At 49.7% G+C, this 17,206-nt stretch overlaps 1 protein-coding gene across 1 annotated transcript; it reads right to left on the minus strand.

Annotated features, from left to right (window-relative positions):
- Positions 1-1,123: 1,123 nt before the first annotated feature.
- Positions 1,124-13,259, minus strand: LRRC3C (leucine rich repeat containing 3C). The gene is made up of 3 exons (XM_064369433.1): positions 13,193-13,259; positions 4,385-4,454; positions 1,124-1,925 (listed from the first exon to the last, which is right to left on the minus strand). Exons 1-3 carry the CDS (start codon positions 13,257-13,259, stop codon positions 1,124-1,126), a joined length of 939 nt encoding a protein of 312 aa, XP_064225503.1.
- Positions 13,260-17,206: the final 3,947 nt, after the last annotated feature.

A 17,206-nucleotide genomic window follows, 5' to 3' on the forward strand; every position in this document is an offset into this window, starting at 1 on the left:
CCGTCTCAGCCTCATGAGTAGCTGGGATTACAGGTGCACGCTACCATGCCCTGCTAATTTTTTGTATTTTTAGTAGAAATGGGGTTTCACGATGTTGGTCAGGCTGGTGTCAAACTCCTGACCTTAGGTGATCCACCCACTTTGGCCTCCCAAAGTGCTGGGATTACAGGCATGAGCCACTGTGCTCGGCCTCCCCATTCTTTAAGAATCAGTTCAGCACTTTAGAAGGCCGAGGCAGGCAGATCACGAGGTCAAGAAATCGAGACCAGCCTGGCTAATGGGGTGAAACCTGTCTCTACTAAAAAATACAAAAATTAGTCGGGTGTGGTGGCGTGGTCCCAGCTACTAGGGAGGCTGAGGTAGAGGCAGGAGAATCGCTTGAACCCAGGAGGCGGAGGTTGCAATGAGCTGAGATCCTGCCACTGCACTCCAGCCTGGCGACACAGCAAGACTGTCTCAAAAAAAAAAAAAAAAAAGGCCAGGCGCGGTGGCTCACGCCTGTAATCCCAGTACTATGGGACGCTGAGGTGGGTGGATCACGAGGTCAAGAGATCGAGACCATCCTGGCCAACATGGTGAAACCCCTGTCTCTACTAAAAATACAAAAGAATTAGCCAGGCATGGTGGTGCGCGCTTGTAGTCCCAGCTACTCGGGAGGCTGAGGCAGAAGAATCACTTAACCGGGAGGCAGAGGTTGCAGTGAGCCAAGATTGCACCACTGCACTCCAGCAGCGTGGTGACAGAGCCAGACTCCGTCTCAAAAACAAAACAAAACAAAGGAGAATCAGTTTAAACATCCTACAGTGAAGGCTTTGAGATCGCCCTGGGCCAGGTGCAGGCTTCCTCCTTCCCTGCTCCCACCCCACCTTCGGTCATTCTCTGTTCTGGGTTTTCTGAGTTTAGCACAAACCAGGCACAGAGTAGACACCAAAAAATTCCAGGCACCAAAGATGGTGTTGGGTAAGATGACAGAGAGCGAGCGAGCGAGCACGTAGGTATTTAGGGGGAATAAAGGAGAAAGGGGTGGGACGCACTGGGGGCAGAGGAGGCAGAGGGGGTCAGAGGAAAGGAGACGGCATAGGGGTAGGAGTGTGGGGTGTGGCTGGAGGAGCTCCCCGGGTCTTCAGACCGCTGTGCTGAGGGTGAAGGAGTCCTCAGAACGCACGGGCAGCACTGGGGCCCGCTTGAGGGAGCGCCGGGTCTCATCTCGGTTCTGCCACACATAATGTACCAGGTAAGCCACAACGAGTGTCAGCCAGCCCCCCATGGTGACCAGCAGGGCCACATCGGTGCTCCTCCGGGCCCCGCCCCGCCCTGCCCCACACAGCTCTTTCTCCCCGGCCAGCAGCAGGAACTCCTGTCCCACAAAGTCAGGTCGGGCTCCGGGGCCACACACGATGCCTGTCCCAGTGCCCGGTGCCAGCCTCACCTGCCTGAGCACTTCCTGGAGGGCGCAGTCGCAGTGCCATGGGTTGGCGGATAGGTTCACTTGGATCTGTAGTCCCATAAAGGCCTCCACAGGCACCGAGGCCAGCTGGTTGGCAGAGAGGTCAAGGTGGCGCAGTGTGCCCTCCAGACCCTGGAAAGCCGCCCCTGAGAGGTGGGCGAGGGCATTATGGGACAGATCCAGCTCCTCCAGGACAGCCAGGTGCTGGAAGGCACCAGCGGGCACCGATGCCAGCTGGTTGGCATCCAGGTAGAGCTTGCGGGTGTCGTTGGGGATGCCGGAGGGCACAGTGCTCAGGCCTGCCTGGCTGCAGCGGAACGTCCGTTCACCTGCTTCCTTTGCTACATAGCAGCCCCGGGGAGGCACCCGGGGACTGGGCACAGTACCCCCTATGCCTATCACCAGCAGGAGGGACAGGAGGTGACCTGCTGGTGGGAGCATGGCCACAAATTGGCATAGTCCTGGAGTGGAGTAGGATCTGGGGAAGAAAAGGTCACATAAAGGAAGAGTGAGTAAAGAGAATCTCATGCCCACTGCCAGCTCTCTCCTCCTGGGGTCCCTCTGGGGAGTCCCTTTGGGCCGGGGCCTCCCCTCAAGGCTGGGTGACTTGTTCACTTCCTTCTTGGGGTATCTTGATTTGAGGCTCCTCAATAGGGCCTTTTGGGTAAAGGGACTCTTGTGCTTCAAACTCTTTTAGGGTCTATTGATTCTAGAAGGTTAATCTATGAGGCCCTGTTGGTCATTCTGGGTCTGGGGGTTTCTAAGTTTCTGCCTCTGTCTATGTATTGATCTCTCTTATTGGAATAAAGTCTTTTTCCCCTACCTACCTGGGTGGCTGCCGAGTGGGCTAGGTAGGCACCAGAGGGTCTGGTTGGCACTCATGTGATGGAGACAAGTGGGACAGATGAGTGATAGGGTGCCAGGGCATCCAGCTAGGCTGGGTGACTAGGTAAAATGGACTTCTGGCCCACCTTCTATGCCCATCAACCCCTTTTCTGGGAGCACCCACCTGTCTGCCTGCCCAGTTCTGGCCTCTCTGCCCTGCACAGCCTCCCTCCTCCTCCCCCTCCTCCTCCCTTCCTCTCACCCCTCTTGGTGGTAGAGCCTTCTCCAGTGCAGCTGCCCTCTCCCGGCTCCCTGCTGCTGGGCTCAGGAGACCCGATTCCTCCTCCTGTTTGCTCGTAGCTGCTGGAAGTTGGGGGCTGGGACTTAAGAGTGTTGGGTTTCCTGGCATGTGACTCCGGGCCCAGGTGTCGGATACCTGAGCCATGGTGTGGCCAGGCAATGCCAAGATAGGGCAGATCCTGGACCCTGATGAACTCTGCCATGGGGATACCAGGCCCTAGTTCCATTCCCTGCCCCAGCCTCCGCTCCCCAGCTTTGATACTGCCATCTTCCCTCAGCCTTCGAGGCTGAAACTCTGCTTCCAAGAACCCCTCTTCCTTGCCCAGAACTTGGCTGCACAGAAGGATCTCTGCTTGGCAGGCCTGGGGTGCAGAACTGAACTGGGTGGGCCCCGTCTCACATCCACTGTCTCCAGCAACCTGTACACCCCCAACTCCATTCTCCCCCGCCACCATCCGCTGCCCTTCTTGTTTTGTTTTTTGTTGTTGTTGTTTTGTTTTTGTATTTTTGTAGGGACGGGGTTTCTCCGTGTTGGTTAGGCTGGTCTTGAACTCTTGACCTCAGGTAATCTGCCTGCCTCGGCCTTCCCAAGTGCTGGGATTGCAGGCGTGAGCCACCATACCTGGCCGCTTCTGCCCTTCCTTCACGCTCTGTGGCACTTTCTTCCACGGTGAGCAAACTTCCCTTAGCCTTTCCTTGGAAAACATGTCTGTCTGGGGCCACATCTCCTGGCTCCTCACAGTGCCCAGCCATCTTGCCTGCCAGGGGTGCTGTGGTTCAACTTTAGTTTGTCCTCTGCTTGGTGGATTGATGGCCTCTCTAGGAGTCGGAAGGAATTCTTTAAGGCACCTGAAGCCTGATGTGGTCGCCTCTGAGTTTTCCTGCTGATTTTATGACTTGGATGAGAACCAATTCAGGTTCCCTCTGCTGGAGCCCTGGACTCTCAGGCTGGCACTTTGAACCCTCCTTCAGGACTGGGCACCAAAGGGGGCTTGGATGACTTGTTCCCAGGGCGTCCCGACCCCAAGCATCATTTGCAGGCCATGCCACTCCGTGATACCAACCTCTCCTAATGTTCACTGGGTAGTGGGAAGGAAGGATTTCAAGGCAGAGGATGAGATTCATGTGTGACCTGACGCTGCTGGTTGGGAAGAGCCGCCAGGGTTGAGCAGATGTGAAGGTACTTTGTGAAGTGCTGTGCAGTGGCGAGTTGCTAGAATTGCTGTCTTCCGGAACACATCGGGTCTTCCTCCATGATTTCAGTACCATGCCAGGCTTTTCCCCACCACCTCCTCTGGTATGCTGTGCAGGGGCAGGGGTGACAAGGGGTCATAGATGTGATCCATGTGGATGACCCCTCTCATTCCTTAGCCCGTGGTGGCTTCTCCCCTGCAACTCCCTTGACACTCAAGTCCAACCACGTGGTGCCTCCTGTGGCACCATCCTACCCACACTATCTCCAGTTCAGTGCTGGGATTCAGAGCCTCAGTGATTGATAGAGCTCAAAGGAAGGGGCCAGCCAGTTGACCCCTCTTTAGTTTTCAGATGGGTAAACTGAGGCCCAGGATGTGACCAGAGTTACACAGTGAGTCAGTGGTCAAAGACCAGAGCCCTGTTTTCTGACTCCTTGTCCAACCACTTTCCATTGCCTGCTAGCACCTCTGGTCTCTGTGCCACACTTACCCGTACCCTACATCCTTGCATGTTGAGCCTGATGGTGCCCACGGTATTGTATGGCACCTGGAAGCCCTCCTGCCAGGTCAGAGAGGTGGAAGAGTGGGGTGTCACAGAGACCAGACAGGATACACTTACACGAAGGAAGATGAGGTCATATGTAGTGGAGACCTTGCTGAGAAGCACAGCCTTACTGGCTTTTGTAAGACTGTGGTAACCAGGACTGGACACGGAATTGCAGAGCTCAGTGCAAAATAAAAATGGGGGGTAGGGGCCCCTTGTTTCAAAAACCTGTTAAGAATTTCTTTTTTTAAAAAAAAATATATGTATATATATTTTTTAAAGACGGGATTTCACCATATTGGTCAGGCTGGTCTTGAACTCCCGACCTCAGGTGATCTGCCCACCTTAGCCTCCAAAGTGCTTGGATTACAGGCGTGAGCCACCACACCTGGCCAAATTTCTTTTTTTTTTTTCTTTTTGAGATGGAGTCTCCCTCTGTCACCCAGTCTGGAGTGCAATGGTGTGATCTCAGCTCACTGCAACCTCCACCGTCTCTGGGTTCAAGCGATTCTCCTGCCTCAGGCTCCGGAGTAGCTGGGATTACAGGTGCCTGCCACCACGCCTGGCTTATTTTTGTATTTTTAGTAGAGACAGGGTTTCACTATGTTGGCCAGGCTGGTCTCAAACTCACTCCTGACCTCAGGTGATCCGCCTGCCTTGGCCTCCCAAAGTGGTGGGATTACAGGCGTGAGCCACCGTGCCCAGCTCTTTTTTTGAGGGGGGATGGAATCTCACTCTGTGGCCCAGGCTGGAGTGCAGTGGCGCAACCTCAGCTCACTGCAACCCCTGTCTCCCAGGTTCAAGCAATTCTCCAGCCTCAGCCTCCCGAAAAGCTGGGATTACAGGCGCCCGCCACTGTGCCTGGCTAATTTTTGTATTTTTAGTAGAGACAGGGTTTCACCATGTTGGCCAGGCTGGTCTCTAACTCCTGATCTCAACAGAGTCTCAACAAGGTCTCACTCTGTTGCACAGGCCAGTCTCAAACTTATGAGGCTCCTTGATCCTTGGCCTCCCAAAGTCCTGAGATTATAGGCATGAGCCATGCACCCAGCCTTGAAATTCTGTAGTGGCTCATGTGGTGAGCACTACGCCCTGCTGAAATGGCTAAGAATGTCAAGGCCTTGCTGGATATAGTGGCTCATGCCTGTAATCCTAGCACTTTAAGGATGCCAAGGCGCGTAGATCACTTGAGACCAGGAGTTCCAGACCAGCCTGACCAAATGGCGAAACACCATCTCTACTAAAAATACAAAAAACTAACTGGGCCATGGTGGCACTTGCCTGTAATCCCAGCTATTTTGGGAGGCTAAGGCACGAGAATCACTTGAACCCAGTAGGCAGAAGTTTCACTGAGCCGAGGTCGCACCACTTCACTCCAGCCTAGGTGACGCATCAAGACTCTGTTTCAAAAAAAAAAAAAAAAAGAATTTCAAGACTGGGTGTATGTCTCATGCCTATAATCTCAGCACTTTGGGAGGCTAAGAACCAAGGAGCCTCGTGAGTTTGAGACTGGACTGTGCAACATAGTCCGTCTCTACTAAAAACCAAACAAACAGGCCGGACGTGGTGGCTCACGCCTGTAATCCCAGCACTTTGGGAGGCCGAGGTGGGCGGATCACGAGGTCAAGAGATCGAGACCATCCTGGCCAACATGGTGAAACCTCGTCTCTACTTAAATATAAACATTAGCCAGGCATGGTGGCATGCGCCTGTAATCCCAGCTACTTGGGAGGCTGAGGCAGGAGAATTGCTTAAACCCAGGAGGCGGAGGTTGCAGTGAGCCAAGATTGTGCCACTGCACTCCAGCCTGGCACCTGGCGACAGAGCGAGACTCTGTCTCAAAATCAAAAAACAAAACAAAATAAAACAAAAAAAACCCAACAATAACAAAATTATATGTCCAAATACACTTTTTAAAAATAATTTTTTTTTTTTGGTTTATAGAGATGGGGTTTCTTCATGTTGATCAGACTGGTCTTGAACTCCCGACCTCAGGTGATCCACCGCCTTAGCCTCCCAAAGTGTGGGGATTACAGGCATGAGCCACCATGCCCGGCCTGTCGAAATACACTTTCTACAAAAAGAAAAAAAAATTAGCAGAGCGTGGTGGTGCATACTTGTAGTCCCAGCTACTCAGGAGGCTGAGGTGGCAGGATGGCTTGAGCCTAGGAAGTAGAGGCTGCAGTGAGCTGTGACTGCACTACGGCACTCCAGCCTGGGCGACAGAGTGCAACTCTGTCTCTAAAAAAATAAAAATAAAAAAGAATTTCAAGATGACGACAACAGCAGAGTGCAGAACCAAGTCCAGGGCTCTTCTGAGCACAGGGCATGAGGTCTTGTGGGAATGCATCAGCCGCATGCCTGAGGGGAGGGAGGACTACACTTAGAACAGTGCACACTACAGGCTAGGGACTGCCGAATTGGAACAGAAATTCTCTGCCATTTATTTATTTGTGTATTCATTTATTCATTCAGTGAGGATTTCCTGTGAGCCTTGTATGCTAGTTGCTAGTTGAAGGGGACATAGACAGGGCTTTTTTTTTTTTTTTGGAGACAGAGTCTAGCTCTGTCACCCAGGCTGGAGTGCAGTGGCGCAATCTTGGCTCACTGCAACCTCCGCCTCTTGGGTTCAGGAGATTCTCCTGCCTCAGCCTCCTGAGTAGCTGGGATTACAGGTGCCTGCCACTGCGCCTGGCTAGTTTTTGTGTTTTTATTACAGACAGGGTTTCACTGTATTGGCCAGGCTGGTCTTGAACTCCTGACCTTGTAATTTGCCCATCTTGGCCTCCCAAAGTGCTGGGATAATAAGTGTGAGCCACCGTGCCCAGCCTAGACAAGGTTCTTAAGGTGCTGGGTCTGTAGCAGGGTTCTCAAAACAGCCTGCACATTCAAATCACTTGGGGAGCTTTTACAAAATAGTTATCCTGGGGCTTCATCTGAACCAATTACATTCAAATCTCTGTGCATGGGGTTTAGGCACTGGTTTCTTTCAAAAGCTCCCCAGATATGTCTAATGTGCAGCCTGAGTTGAGAGTGGTTGGTCTGGAGGGAGACACAGACATGTCTCCACAATGCTTTGATGTGATGCCTACATGAATTGATGTGTGTACAAGGAGCTTCCCAAAGTGATGTGTACAGAGAGAGAACAAGTATTAATATCATGGGAGAACCTGCTGGCTGTGCAGTTGGTATCCATCCTTTCTCTCCAATACCAGATAACACACATGGCTTTAGGAGTGGCAATGCACTCAGTCCTGGACGACTCAACCTGATTGAGCTTCTCAGCCCATCAGAAATCCTGTTGCCCACTTTTCCAATCTCCTTTGTAGCTGAGGGTGGCCCAATTCTGGTCAATGACATGTAAGCAGAAGTCTGCAAACAGTCTTTGACAGTCTGGGACAGTCTTTGATTTGCTGGTAAGATCAGTCTTTGATCTCAGTTCACTATAACCTCCACCTCCAGGATTCAAGCGATCCTCCTGCCTCAGCCTCCTGAGTAGCTGGGATTACAGACCCACACCACCACATCCCACTAATTTTTGTGTTTTCAGTAGAGATGGGTTTCACCATATTGGCCAGGCTGGTCTTGAACTCCTGACCTCAGGTGATTCACCTGCCTCAGCTTCCCAAAGTGCTAGGATTATAGGTGTGAGCCACCACATCCAGTTGTTTTTTTTTTTTTTGAGAGAGGGTCTCACTGTGTTGCCCAGACTGGAGTGCAATGGTACAAACACAGCTCACTGCAGCCTTGATCCCCATCAAGTTCAAGCAATCCTCCTGCCTTAGCCTCCTATGTAGCTGGGACCACAGACATGTGCCACTGCAACCGGCTACTTTTTTTTTAAGAGATGAGGGTCTCACTTTGTTGCCCAGGTTGGTCTTGAACTCTTAAGACTCCTGCCTTGGCTCCCCAAAGTGCTGGGGATTACAGCCTGAGCCACTGTGCCTGGCCCCTACTTTGAACATGAAAGGCTCAACATGAAAGGACAACAAAGCATAAAGGGAAGGTTAAGTATTACTGAGATGTTGGCTGGAGGCCATTGAACTCCGCGCCCAACACCCGCAACCGCCTCCTCTAGACTCAGCATGTGAGAAAGATAACCCCCTAATTTCAGAGCTATTCAACTTGGCTGCACGTTAGAATATAGGCAGTTTTGAAAACTCCTGATACCTGGGTACAGCCACGGAGATTTTAATTGAGTTAATCTGGCATGTGTCTGGTGATGGGAATATATTTTTCTTTTTGAGACAGAGTCTCACTCTGTCGCCCAGGCTGGAGTGCAGTGGCACGATCTCGGCTCACTGCAGCCTCTGCCTCCTGGGTTCAAAAAATTCTCCTGCCTCAGCCTCCCAAGTAGCTGGGATTACAGGCACACACCACCATGTCCAGCTAATTTTTGTATTTTTAGTAGTGTTTTTTGTTTTGTTTTGTTTTGTTTTGTTTTTGTGTGTGTGTGTGAGAGAGAGACAGAATTTTGCTCTTGTTGCCCAGGCTGGAGTGCAACGGTGTGATCTTGGCTCACCACAGACTCTGCCTCCCAGGCTCAAGCGATTCTCCTCTCAGCCTCCCGAGTAGCTGGGATTATAGGCATGTGCCAGCACACCTGGCTAATTTTGTATTTTTTTTTTCTAAGTAGAGATGGGATTTTTCTATGCTGGTCAGGCTGGTCTTGAACTCCAGACCTCAGGTGATCTGCCCACCTCAGCCTCCCAAATGCTAGAATTACAGGTGTGAGCCACTGCACCCCACCTAGAGAATTTTCTTCACGTTGGCCAGGCTGGTCTCAAACTCCTGACCTCAGGTGATTTACCTGCCTTGGCCTCCCAAAGTGCTGGGATCACATTTGTGAGCCACCGTGCTTAGCCAGGTGATGGGAATTTTCAGAAGCTCCTCAGGTGATTCTAATGGTAACCTGGGATAAGAATATTTATTTGGGTTTTCTGTTGCTTTCAGCTGAGAGCATCCTTAACTGGTACACCAACTTCTCTAGGGTATCATCAAGGAAGGCTTCACCAAGGAGTGACATCTGAGCTGGGTTTCAAGGCTGGCCTAATCAGGTGGAGAAACAGAGTGTGCAAGAGCAAGGCAGCATGAAATGACTTGGCTTCCAGATCACTGTGTGGATGGAGGGGGTGGTGACAGAGGCCAGGGGTAAAGAAGTAAAAAGGGAGCAGATCCTTGTGGCTTGCATGCCACGGATGCATTGGGACTTGATTCTGTGGCTTCTGGATTGAAAGGTTTTATTTAGTTTTTATTATTTTATTAATTTATTTATTGAGATGGAATCTCATTCTGTACCCAGGCTGGAGTGCAGTGGCGAGATCTCGGCTGACTACAACTTGTGCCTCCCCAGTTCAAGCGATTCTCCTGACTCAGCCTCCTGAGTTGCAGGAATTACAGGAACCCACCATCACACCGGGCTAATTTTTGTATTTTCAGTAGAGACGGGGTTTCACCATGTTGACTACGCTGGTCTTGAACTTCTAACCTCAGGTGATCTGCCTGCCTCGGCCTCCCAAAGTGTTGGGATTACAGGTGTGAGCCCATGGCACTCGGGCTATATATTTATTGAGACGGAGTCTTGCTCTGTTGCTGGGCTGGAGTGCAATGGCACGATCTCTGCTCACTGCAACCTCCACCTCTCGAGTTCAAGTGATTCTCCTGCCTCAGCCTTCTGAGTAGCTGGGATTACAGGTGCCTGCCTCCACACCTAGTTAATTTTTGTGTTTTTAGTAGAGGCGGGGTTTCGCCATGTTGGCCAGGTTGGTCTCGAACTCCTGACCTCAGGTGATCTGCCTGCCTTGGCCTCCCAAAGTGCTGAGATTACAGGCGTGAGCCACTGAGCTTGATCTATTTGTTTTTTTGAGACGGAGTCTCATTCTGTCACCCAGGCTGGAGTGCAGTGGCATGATCTCGGTTCACTGCAACCTTTGCCTCCTGGGTTCAAGAGATTCTCCTACCTCCTGAGTAGCTGGGATTACAGGCATGCACCGCCACGCCTGGCCAATATTTGTATTATTGTTATTTTTTTCTAAGTAGAGACAGGGTTTCACCATTTTGGCCAGGCTAGTCTTGAACTGCTAATCTGAAGTGATCCTCCCACCTTGGCTTCCCGAAGTGTTGAGATATAGGCATGAGGCACCGTGCCTGGCCAAGTTTTTATTTGTATTTTTTTCGGGAAAAGGTCCCACTGTCGCCCAGGCTGGAGTGCAGTGGTGGCATCACAGTTCACTGAAGCCTCAAACCTCCCCAGGCTCAGGTGATCCTTCCACCTCAGCCTCCCAAGGGGATAGAACCAGAGGTGCATGCCACCACACCCAGCTAATTTTTTTTTTTTTTTTTGGTATTTTTGTGTAGAGATGGGGTTTGGTCATGTTTCACAGGCTAGTCTCAAACTCCTGGGTTCAAGCAATCTGCCCACCTCGTCTTCCCAAAGTGTTGAGGTTACAAGTGTGAGCCACCACATCTGGTGGGATGAAAGGTTATAAAATTAGATTTGATGTGTGGATCACTCTGTTGGTTGTGTGTGGGATGTACTGGTGGCAGGAAAACTGGTTATGGCAAAGGTCCAGGTGTGAGATCATAAAGACCCGAGGTACACATGGCATGGGACTGGAAGAGCCATCACTGGGGAGTCCGATGCTCTGCCTTGGCCTGCGAAGGGCCTGGGCAAATTCTTGGGCTAGGCCCTAGACCAGCAGACATTTGTGCCAGGGGACACATCCTTTCCCAATCCCCTTGGCCCTTCCGTTCTGTGGACCCTCACAGTCTCTGAGATCCCTTCTAGCCTGATGCTCTGTGTGTCTAGGATGGCAGGCAGGGAAGAGGCTGAGGCATGGCAGGGTCCTGGCTCCCAAGGTCAGGGCTCAGGAAAGTGAGACTCTCAGGCCCCCACCCTTGGCAGTCTGAGTCACAGCTCCTCCCTCTGAGGGTGGTAACTCTATATCCCAAAGATGTGACCATAGGGGAAGGAGTTTAGCAGACCTCTATCCCCTTCTCTCCCTGATGTTGGAGACCCCTATGTCCAGCCTGGGTCGGGGGATAACTGAAAGGAAAAGAGGAGGGCTAGCTTCTTTATCAGGTCAGCCAGGGACCCATCTAATGCCAGGCTACTGGGCAGTTTCGGGGGGAGGGAGACAAAGTCCTCTGCTATTCTTGTTCCCTGTGGAAAAGGGAAAGGGGTGTATACATGCACTTAATCTGCCATGCTTGGAGGTACTCTCTCATTTACTTAGCACATATCTGAGCACGTACTGTGTACCAGGGCCTCTTAGGCATTGGGGATTCAGAGTTGCTTTTTTTTAAATTTTTTTGAGACAGGTCTCATTCTGTCACCCAGGCTGGACTGCAGTAGCGTGATCATAGCTCACTTGCAGCCTCAACCTCCTGGGCTCGAGCCATCTTCCCACCTCACCCTCCCAAGTAGCTGGGACTGCAGGCATGCACCACCATGCCCTGCCAACTTTTGTATTTTTGTGGAGAGCCACCACGCCTGGCTGAGAAAAGCAAATGTCCCCCAACCAATGAGGGAAGACTGGTGTATGCACAAATAGAGCCATCTGATCACCTAGGGGTGGGCTTGGACTGAGGGATCTGCCAGGGTCAGAGGAGCCTGGAGGATGGAGCAGTGGACTCTGCTTGAACATTGGGGAAGGCTGCATCGAGAAGGGGACAGGTGAGCTGGGCCTTGATGGATGTATAGGAGTCCGTCAGATGGAAAAGGCTAGGAGGCTGAGACAAGAACAAGGGAGGGCAGTTTGGCTGTGGTCTGCGACGTGCAGGTCTATCAGAGGCGTGTGAACCAGAGCAACTCCATCTTAAATAGGAGCTGGGTAAAATCAGGCTGAACCCTACAGTTAAGGCATTCTAAGTCACAAGATGAGATAGGAGATCAGCACAAAATACAGGTCATAAAGACCTTGCTGATAAAACAGTTTGCAGTAAAGGAGCCGTCCAAAACCCATCAAAACCAAAGTGGTGAAGAGTGTGACCTCTGGTTGTCCTCGCTGCTACACTCCCAGCAGCACCATGACAGTTCACAAATGCCATGTCAACGTCAGGAAGTTACCCTATATGGTCTAAAAGGGGAGGCATGAATAAGCCACCGCTTTGTTAGCACCTCATCAAGAAATAACCATAAAAATGGACAACCAGCCGCTTGGGGCTGCTCCCACTCTTTTATTCCTTTACTTTCCTAATGAACTTGCTTTTACTTTGCACTGTGGACTCGCCTTGAATGCTTTCTTGCGCAAGATCCAGGAACCCTCTCTTGGGGTCTGGAAGGGGACCCCTTTGCGGTAACAGTTCTGTTACATAGTTCAGTTAACTTTTATTGAGAAGTCACGGTTCAGGAAATGCAAATGTGAGACAGGGAGCAAGCCTAGCAGACTAGCGGGAGGCAGTTCTGTAACATACAAATAAAGCCCTTTGCCCAGTACCTGGAACATAGCAAACAATAATGTTTGCTGTGATCGTCACTGAAGGAGGAGCTGGCCTTAGGCAGGCGAAGGTGATCTGGGGACAGGGGCCATGCAGAATTTCTGGATAGGTGAGGCTAGGAGTAGGAACTCAGTTGGTAGGGAGCTAGGGGGTCTTGTTTTGAAGCTACTGTTTTTATATCCATTGCCCTTTTGATCTGAAATATTTCCAGTTTTCTGACTGCTTTTATTCATGGGAGAGTGTCAATTGTCCATAGCAAAGAATATGCAGTTTGAGGGGTTCCCAAGATACCACCCTGCACTTGGTTCCCCAGGGAGGTTCTTGTTCCCAGGCACAGGCTGGAGGATGGGGGCCCAGTGGCTCTGACTAGTTCAACCCTTTCTCTCCACAGCCCAAAATAGCCAACTACAGGCCTGGGCGGGGGAGGCGGAACAGAGTGCCCACTGGCGATGCTGCCATCCCGCACCCACTCCTGGCTTCTGACTGGCTCAGTAGTTCTCGGGAGGGTCATTCGCTGCTCCTTTGTCTGCTTAACATTTGCCCTCCCCCTCCCCCTTCCCATCACATGCCTGGGGTATCCCCCACCCAAACAAAAATAAAAACACAACTGTCAATGAAATAAGCAGCTCTTTCCTTCCTTGCAGGAAGCAGGTTGGGGAGGGGAGTAGTAGGAGTGGAGGCTGGCATTCTTTCCTGCAGGGGAAGGGGCTCTGTTTCTTGACACCACTCCTCTAGGCTTCTGAACACGGCCAGCAGCATCCGGGGGACGTGTTCCTTGTTTATCATCCTATCTCAGCCCACAAGAGGGTGTATGGTGTATCTCTCACAGGCAGAGGCCCCATCACCACTCCCAAGTCACCAGATGGAAGCTCACTGAGCTGAGGAATGTGTCTACCTCAGAGGCCTAAGGAGCTCCCAGAGGGCAGGGAGAGCCTGTGACCTAGGCTTATTTTGTTTCAAAACACTTTTCATAAAACATTTAAAGGTAATATCACATTATGCAAAGTTTGAAACTAGAGAATGAAAAAGATCACCCCAAATCCCTCTAGCCTGATTCAAGATTGTTTTTGTTGTTGTTTTACTTCCTTTTTTTTTTTTTGAGATGTAGTTCTGCTCTTGTTGCCCAGGCTGGAGTACAATGGCACGATCTCAGCTCACTGCAGCCTCTGTCTCCTGGGTTCAAGCAATTCTCCCACCTCAGCCTTCATAGTAGCTGGAATTGCAGGGGTGCGACACTGTGCTTGGCTAATTTTTGCATTTTTAGTAGCGATGGGGTTTCACCATGTTGGCCAGGCTGGTCTCGAACTCTTGACCTCAGATGATCCACCTGCTTTAGCCTCCCAAAGTGCTGGGATTACAGGCGTGAGCCACCACGCCCTGTCTGTTGTTGTTTTAAGAGACAGGGCTTGCTTTATTGCCCAGGCTGGACTAGTGAGATCACTACAGCCTCGAACTCCTTGGGCTCAAATGATCCTCCCACCTTAGCCTCCTGAGTGGTTGGGACTACAGGAATGCACCACCATGCCTGGCTAATTTATTTTTATTTTTTGTAGAGATGGCGGTGTGTGTGGGGAGTGTCTCGTTATGTTGCCCAGGCTGGTCTTGAACTCCTGGCCTCAAGCAACCCTCCCACCTCAGCCTCCCAAAATGCTGAGATTACAGGCTTGAGCCACAGTTCCCAGCCCCAAGGTCTGTTTTTATTTTGTTGAGTTTCCATAATCTAGTAAAGTACATGCTCAAATATCATTCAAATGTGGAATGAATTAATAAAAGGCAACACATACTGAGCACTTCATTATGTGCCAGGAATTGTTTCAAGTGTTTCATTTCACATTTATTGGTCCATTTAATATTCACAACATGAGGTGGGTATTATCATGATCATTACCATCTTCATTTACTTTCTTTTTTCTGAACACCAGTGTCACTTGCCATTTCATTTAGCAATGAGGTAGCCGAAGCACAGAGAGGTTCAGTAACTTGCTTAAGGTTACACGGCTGGTAACTAGAGGAGCTGGGAGCTGAACTCTGGCAGTCTTGTGCCACAGGATGTTACCAGTGCTGCTCTATTTTTGCTTATCTTAATCATTAACATACATGCAGGATTAGACTTTTTATTATGAACGATTTCAAACATAAAAAAGTAGAGAAAATAGGCTGGGCATGGTGGCTCACGCCTGTAATCCCAGCACTTTGGGAGGCCAAGGTGAACAGATCACTTGAGGTGAGGAGTTCGAGACCAGCCTGGCCAACATGGGACACCCCTGAAACCCTGTCTCAACTAAAAATACAAAAATTAACTGGCATGCGCCTATAATCCCAGCTACTCAGGAGGCTGAGGCAGGAGAATTGCTTGAACCTGTTAGGTGGAGGTTGCAGTGAACTGAAATTGCACCACTGCACTCCAGCCTGGGCGACTGAGCGAGACTCCGTCTCAAAAAAGGAAAAATAAAGTAGAGAAAATAATATAAGGAACTTAATGTCCTCATCACACAGCTTCAATAATTATCACCTCATGGCCTATCTTATTATGTCCCTATTGTTCCCAGCCCAGATTATTTTGAACCAAATGCAGTCACTGTATCATTTCATCCACAGATATTTTAGTATATATGTCTGAAAGGAGGACTTTTTAAATTTAAAAAAAAAAAAACTTACCACAACTCCATTTCATGCCTGAACATTTAGAATTCCTTAATATCATTGAATACCTTGTCAGTATTCAAATTTGCCTGATAATTTAATAAAATCTTTTTTTTTTTTTTTTTTTTGAGACAGAGCCTCACTCTGTCACCCAGGCTGGAGTGCAACAGTGCAATCTTGGCTCACTGTAACCTCTGCCTCCCGGGTTCAAGCTATTCTCCTGCCTCAGCCTCCTGAGTAGCTGGGATTACAGGTGCCTACTTCCACACCTGGCTAGTTTTTATAGTTTTAGTAAAGGTGGAGTTTCACCATGTTGGCCAGGCTGGTCTTGAACTACTGACCTCAGGTGATCTGCCTGTCTCGGCCTCCCAAAGTGCTGGGGTTACAGCCATGCACCACTGCACCTGGCCTTTTTTCTCTTTCTTTCTTTTTTTTTTTCCTGAGACAGAGTCTCACTCTATTACCCAGGCTGGAATGCAGTGGCCTGATCTCAGCCCACTGCAACCTCTGCCTCCCAGGTTCAGTGATTCTTCTGCCTCAGCTGCCTGAGTAGCTGGGAGTACAGGTGCAGGCCACTACACCCAGCTAATTTTTTTTTTGTATTTTTGGTAGAGACAGGGTTTCACCACGTTGGTCAGGCTGGTCTTGAACTCCTGACCTCATGATCTGCCTGTCTCGGCCTCCCTAAGTGCTGGGATTACAGGTGTGAGTCACCATACTTGGCCCCAATTTTGTTAAGGGAATTGGGTATTTGTCCTAATTTTCTTCATTCTAGATTTTGCTGACTATATCCCTGGGGAATGTGTCTTCTGGTATTTCGTGTTCTTATCTTTTCATATAACTTAGCAAACACTTCCCCATACTGCCACAGGGTTTTCACAATCTGTCCTAAATGGCTTCATACTATTCTATCCAGCAGAGATACTGTAATTTTTTTCTTGCGCATTTAGGTTGCTTTCAATTTTTCACTAACTATAAATATTGCTGGAATGAACATCCTGACACATTGCAGCTTTTCCTGTACATGGGATAACTTCCTTAGAATATGCTACCCGAAGTGTAATTATGGTTCTGAGGCATGAAGAATTTTTCAGCTTCTTGGCACACAGTGACAATTGTTTGTCCAAGAGTTTGTGTGTCTCCCAGCACCAAATAAGAGAGCTGTCACTCACTCTGAATGGTGCTTAGGGCTGTTCACAGCTGAAGGATGTTTAGGGAAGACATGGTAATTATGAGGGCAAAGAGTTAGAGAAGGAGAAAAATGATGACAGGGACTCCAGCTAAATAAAGCAGAAAGTGATCTGTAATTTACCACAAACCTAGAGTGAGTCAGAACTCTGTTCGTTCCTATTGTGAAAAAGAAATCCTTGATAAAAGGAGTTATTAATAGTGCATGACATGTCCAGTAATCTTTCTGTTAGACTGTGCATTAGTCAGAAAGTTATTTGAGATGTCGTCTCAGTCTGGGTCACTGAACTTCATACAGATGTCAAGAAACTGATCAAGATCCAGAGGGCTCGATCAACCTGATGGAGGATGAAGAATCCCAGAGAAAAATAAAAAAAGTCAAGCAGGCTCACTTTGGAAAAAATAGACACACCTTTCTTGCCTTAATGCTGGGGAGGTTTCCGTGAAAAGAACAACACCGGGTTTGCTTATGTCTGCAGAAAGATGACTATAAGGAAAGGCACCTCCACAAACCAAGAAAAACTTCCTTGGGACATAGGCAGAGCTATTTCAGACTCGGGAGATTATTTCGATCTTGGGATGAACTCTTTTGGGGCCTTTGGCCCTGGAAATATTCAAGAAGCTGCC

Source organism: Aotus nancymaae, unplaced genomic scaffold (genome assembly GCF_030222135.1).
Source record: "Aotus nancymaae isolate 86718 unplaced genomic scaffold, 86718_ANA_hifiasm-v0.15.2.pri h1tg000089l, whole genome shotgun sequence".
NCBI classification, from domain to species: domain Eukaryota; kingdom Metazoa; phylum Chordata; class Mammalia; order Primates; family Aotidae; genus Aotus; species Aotus nancymaae.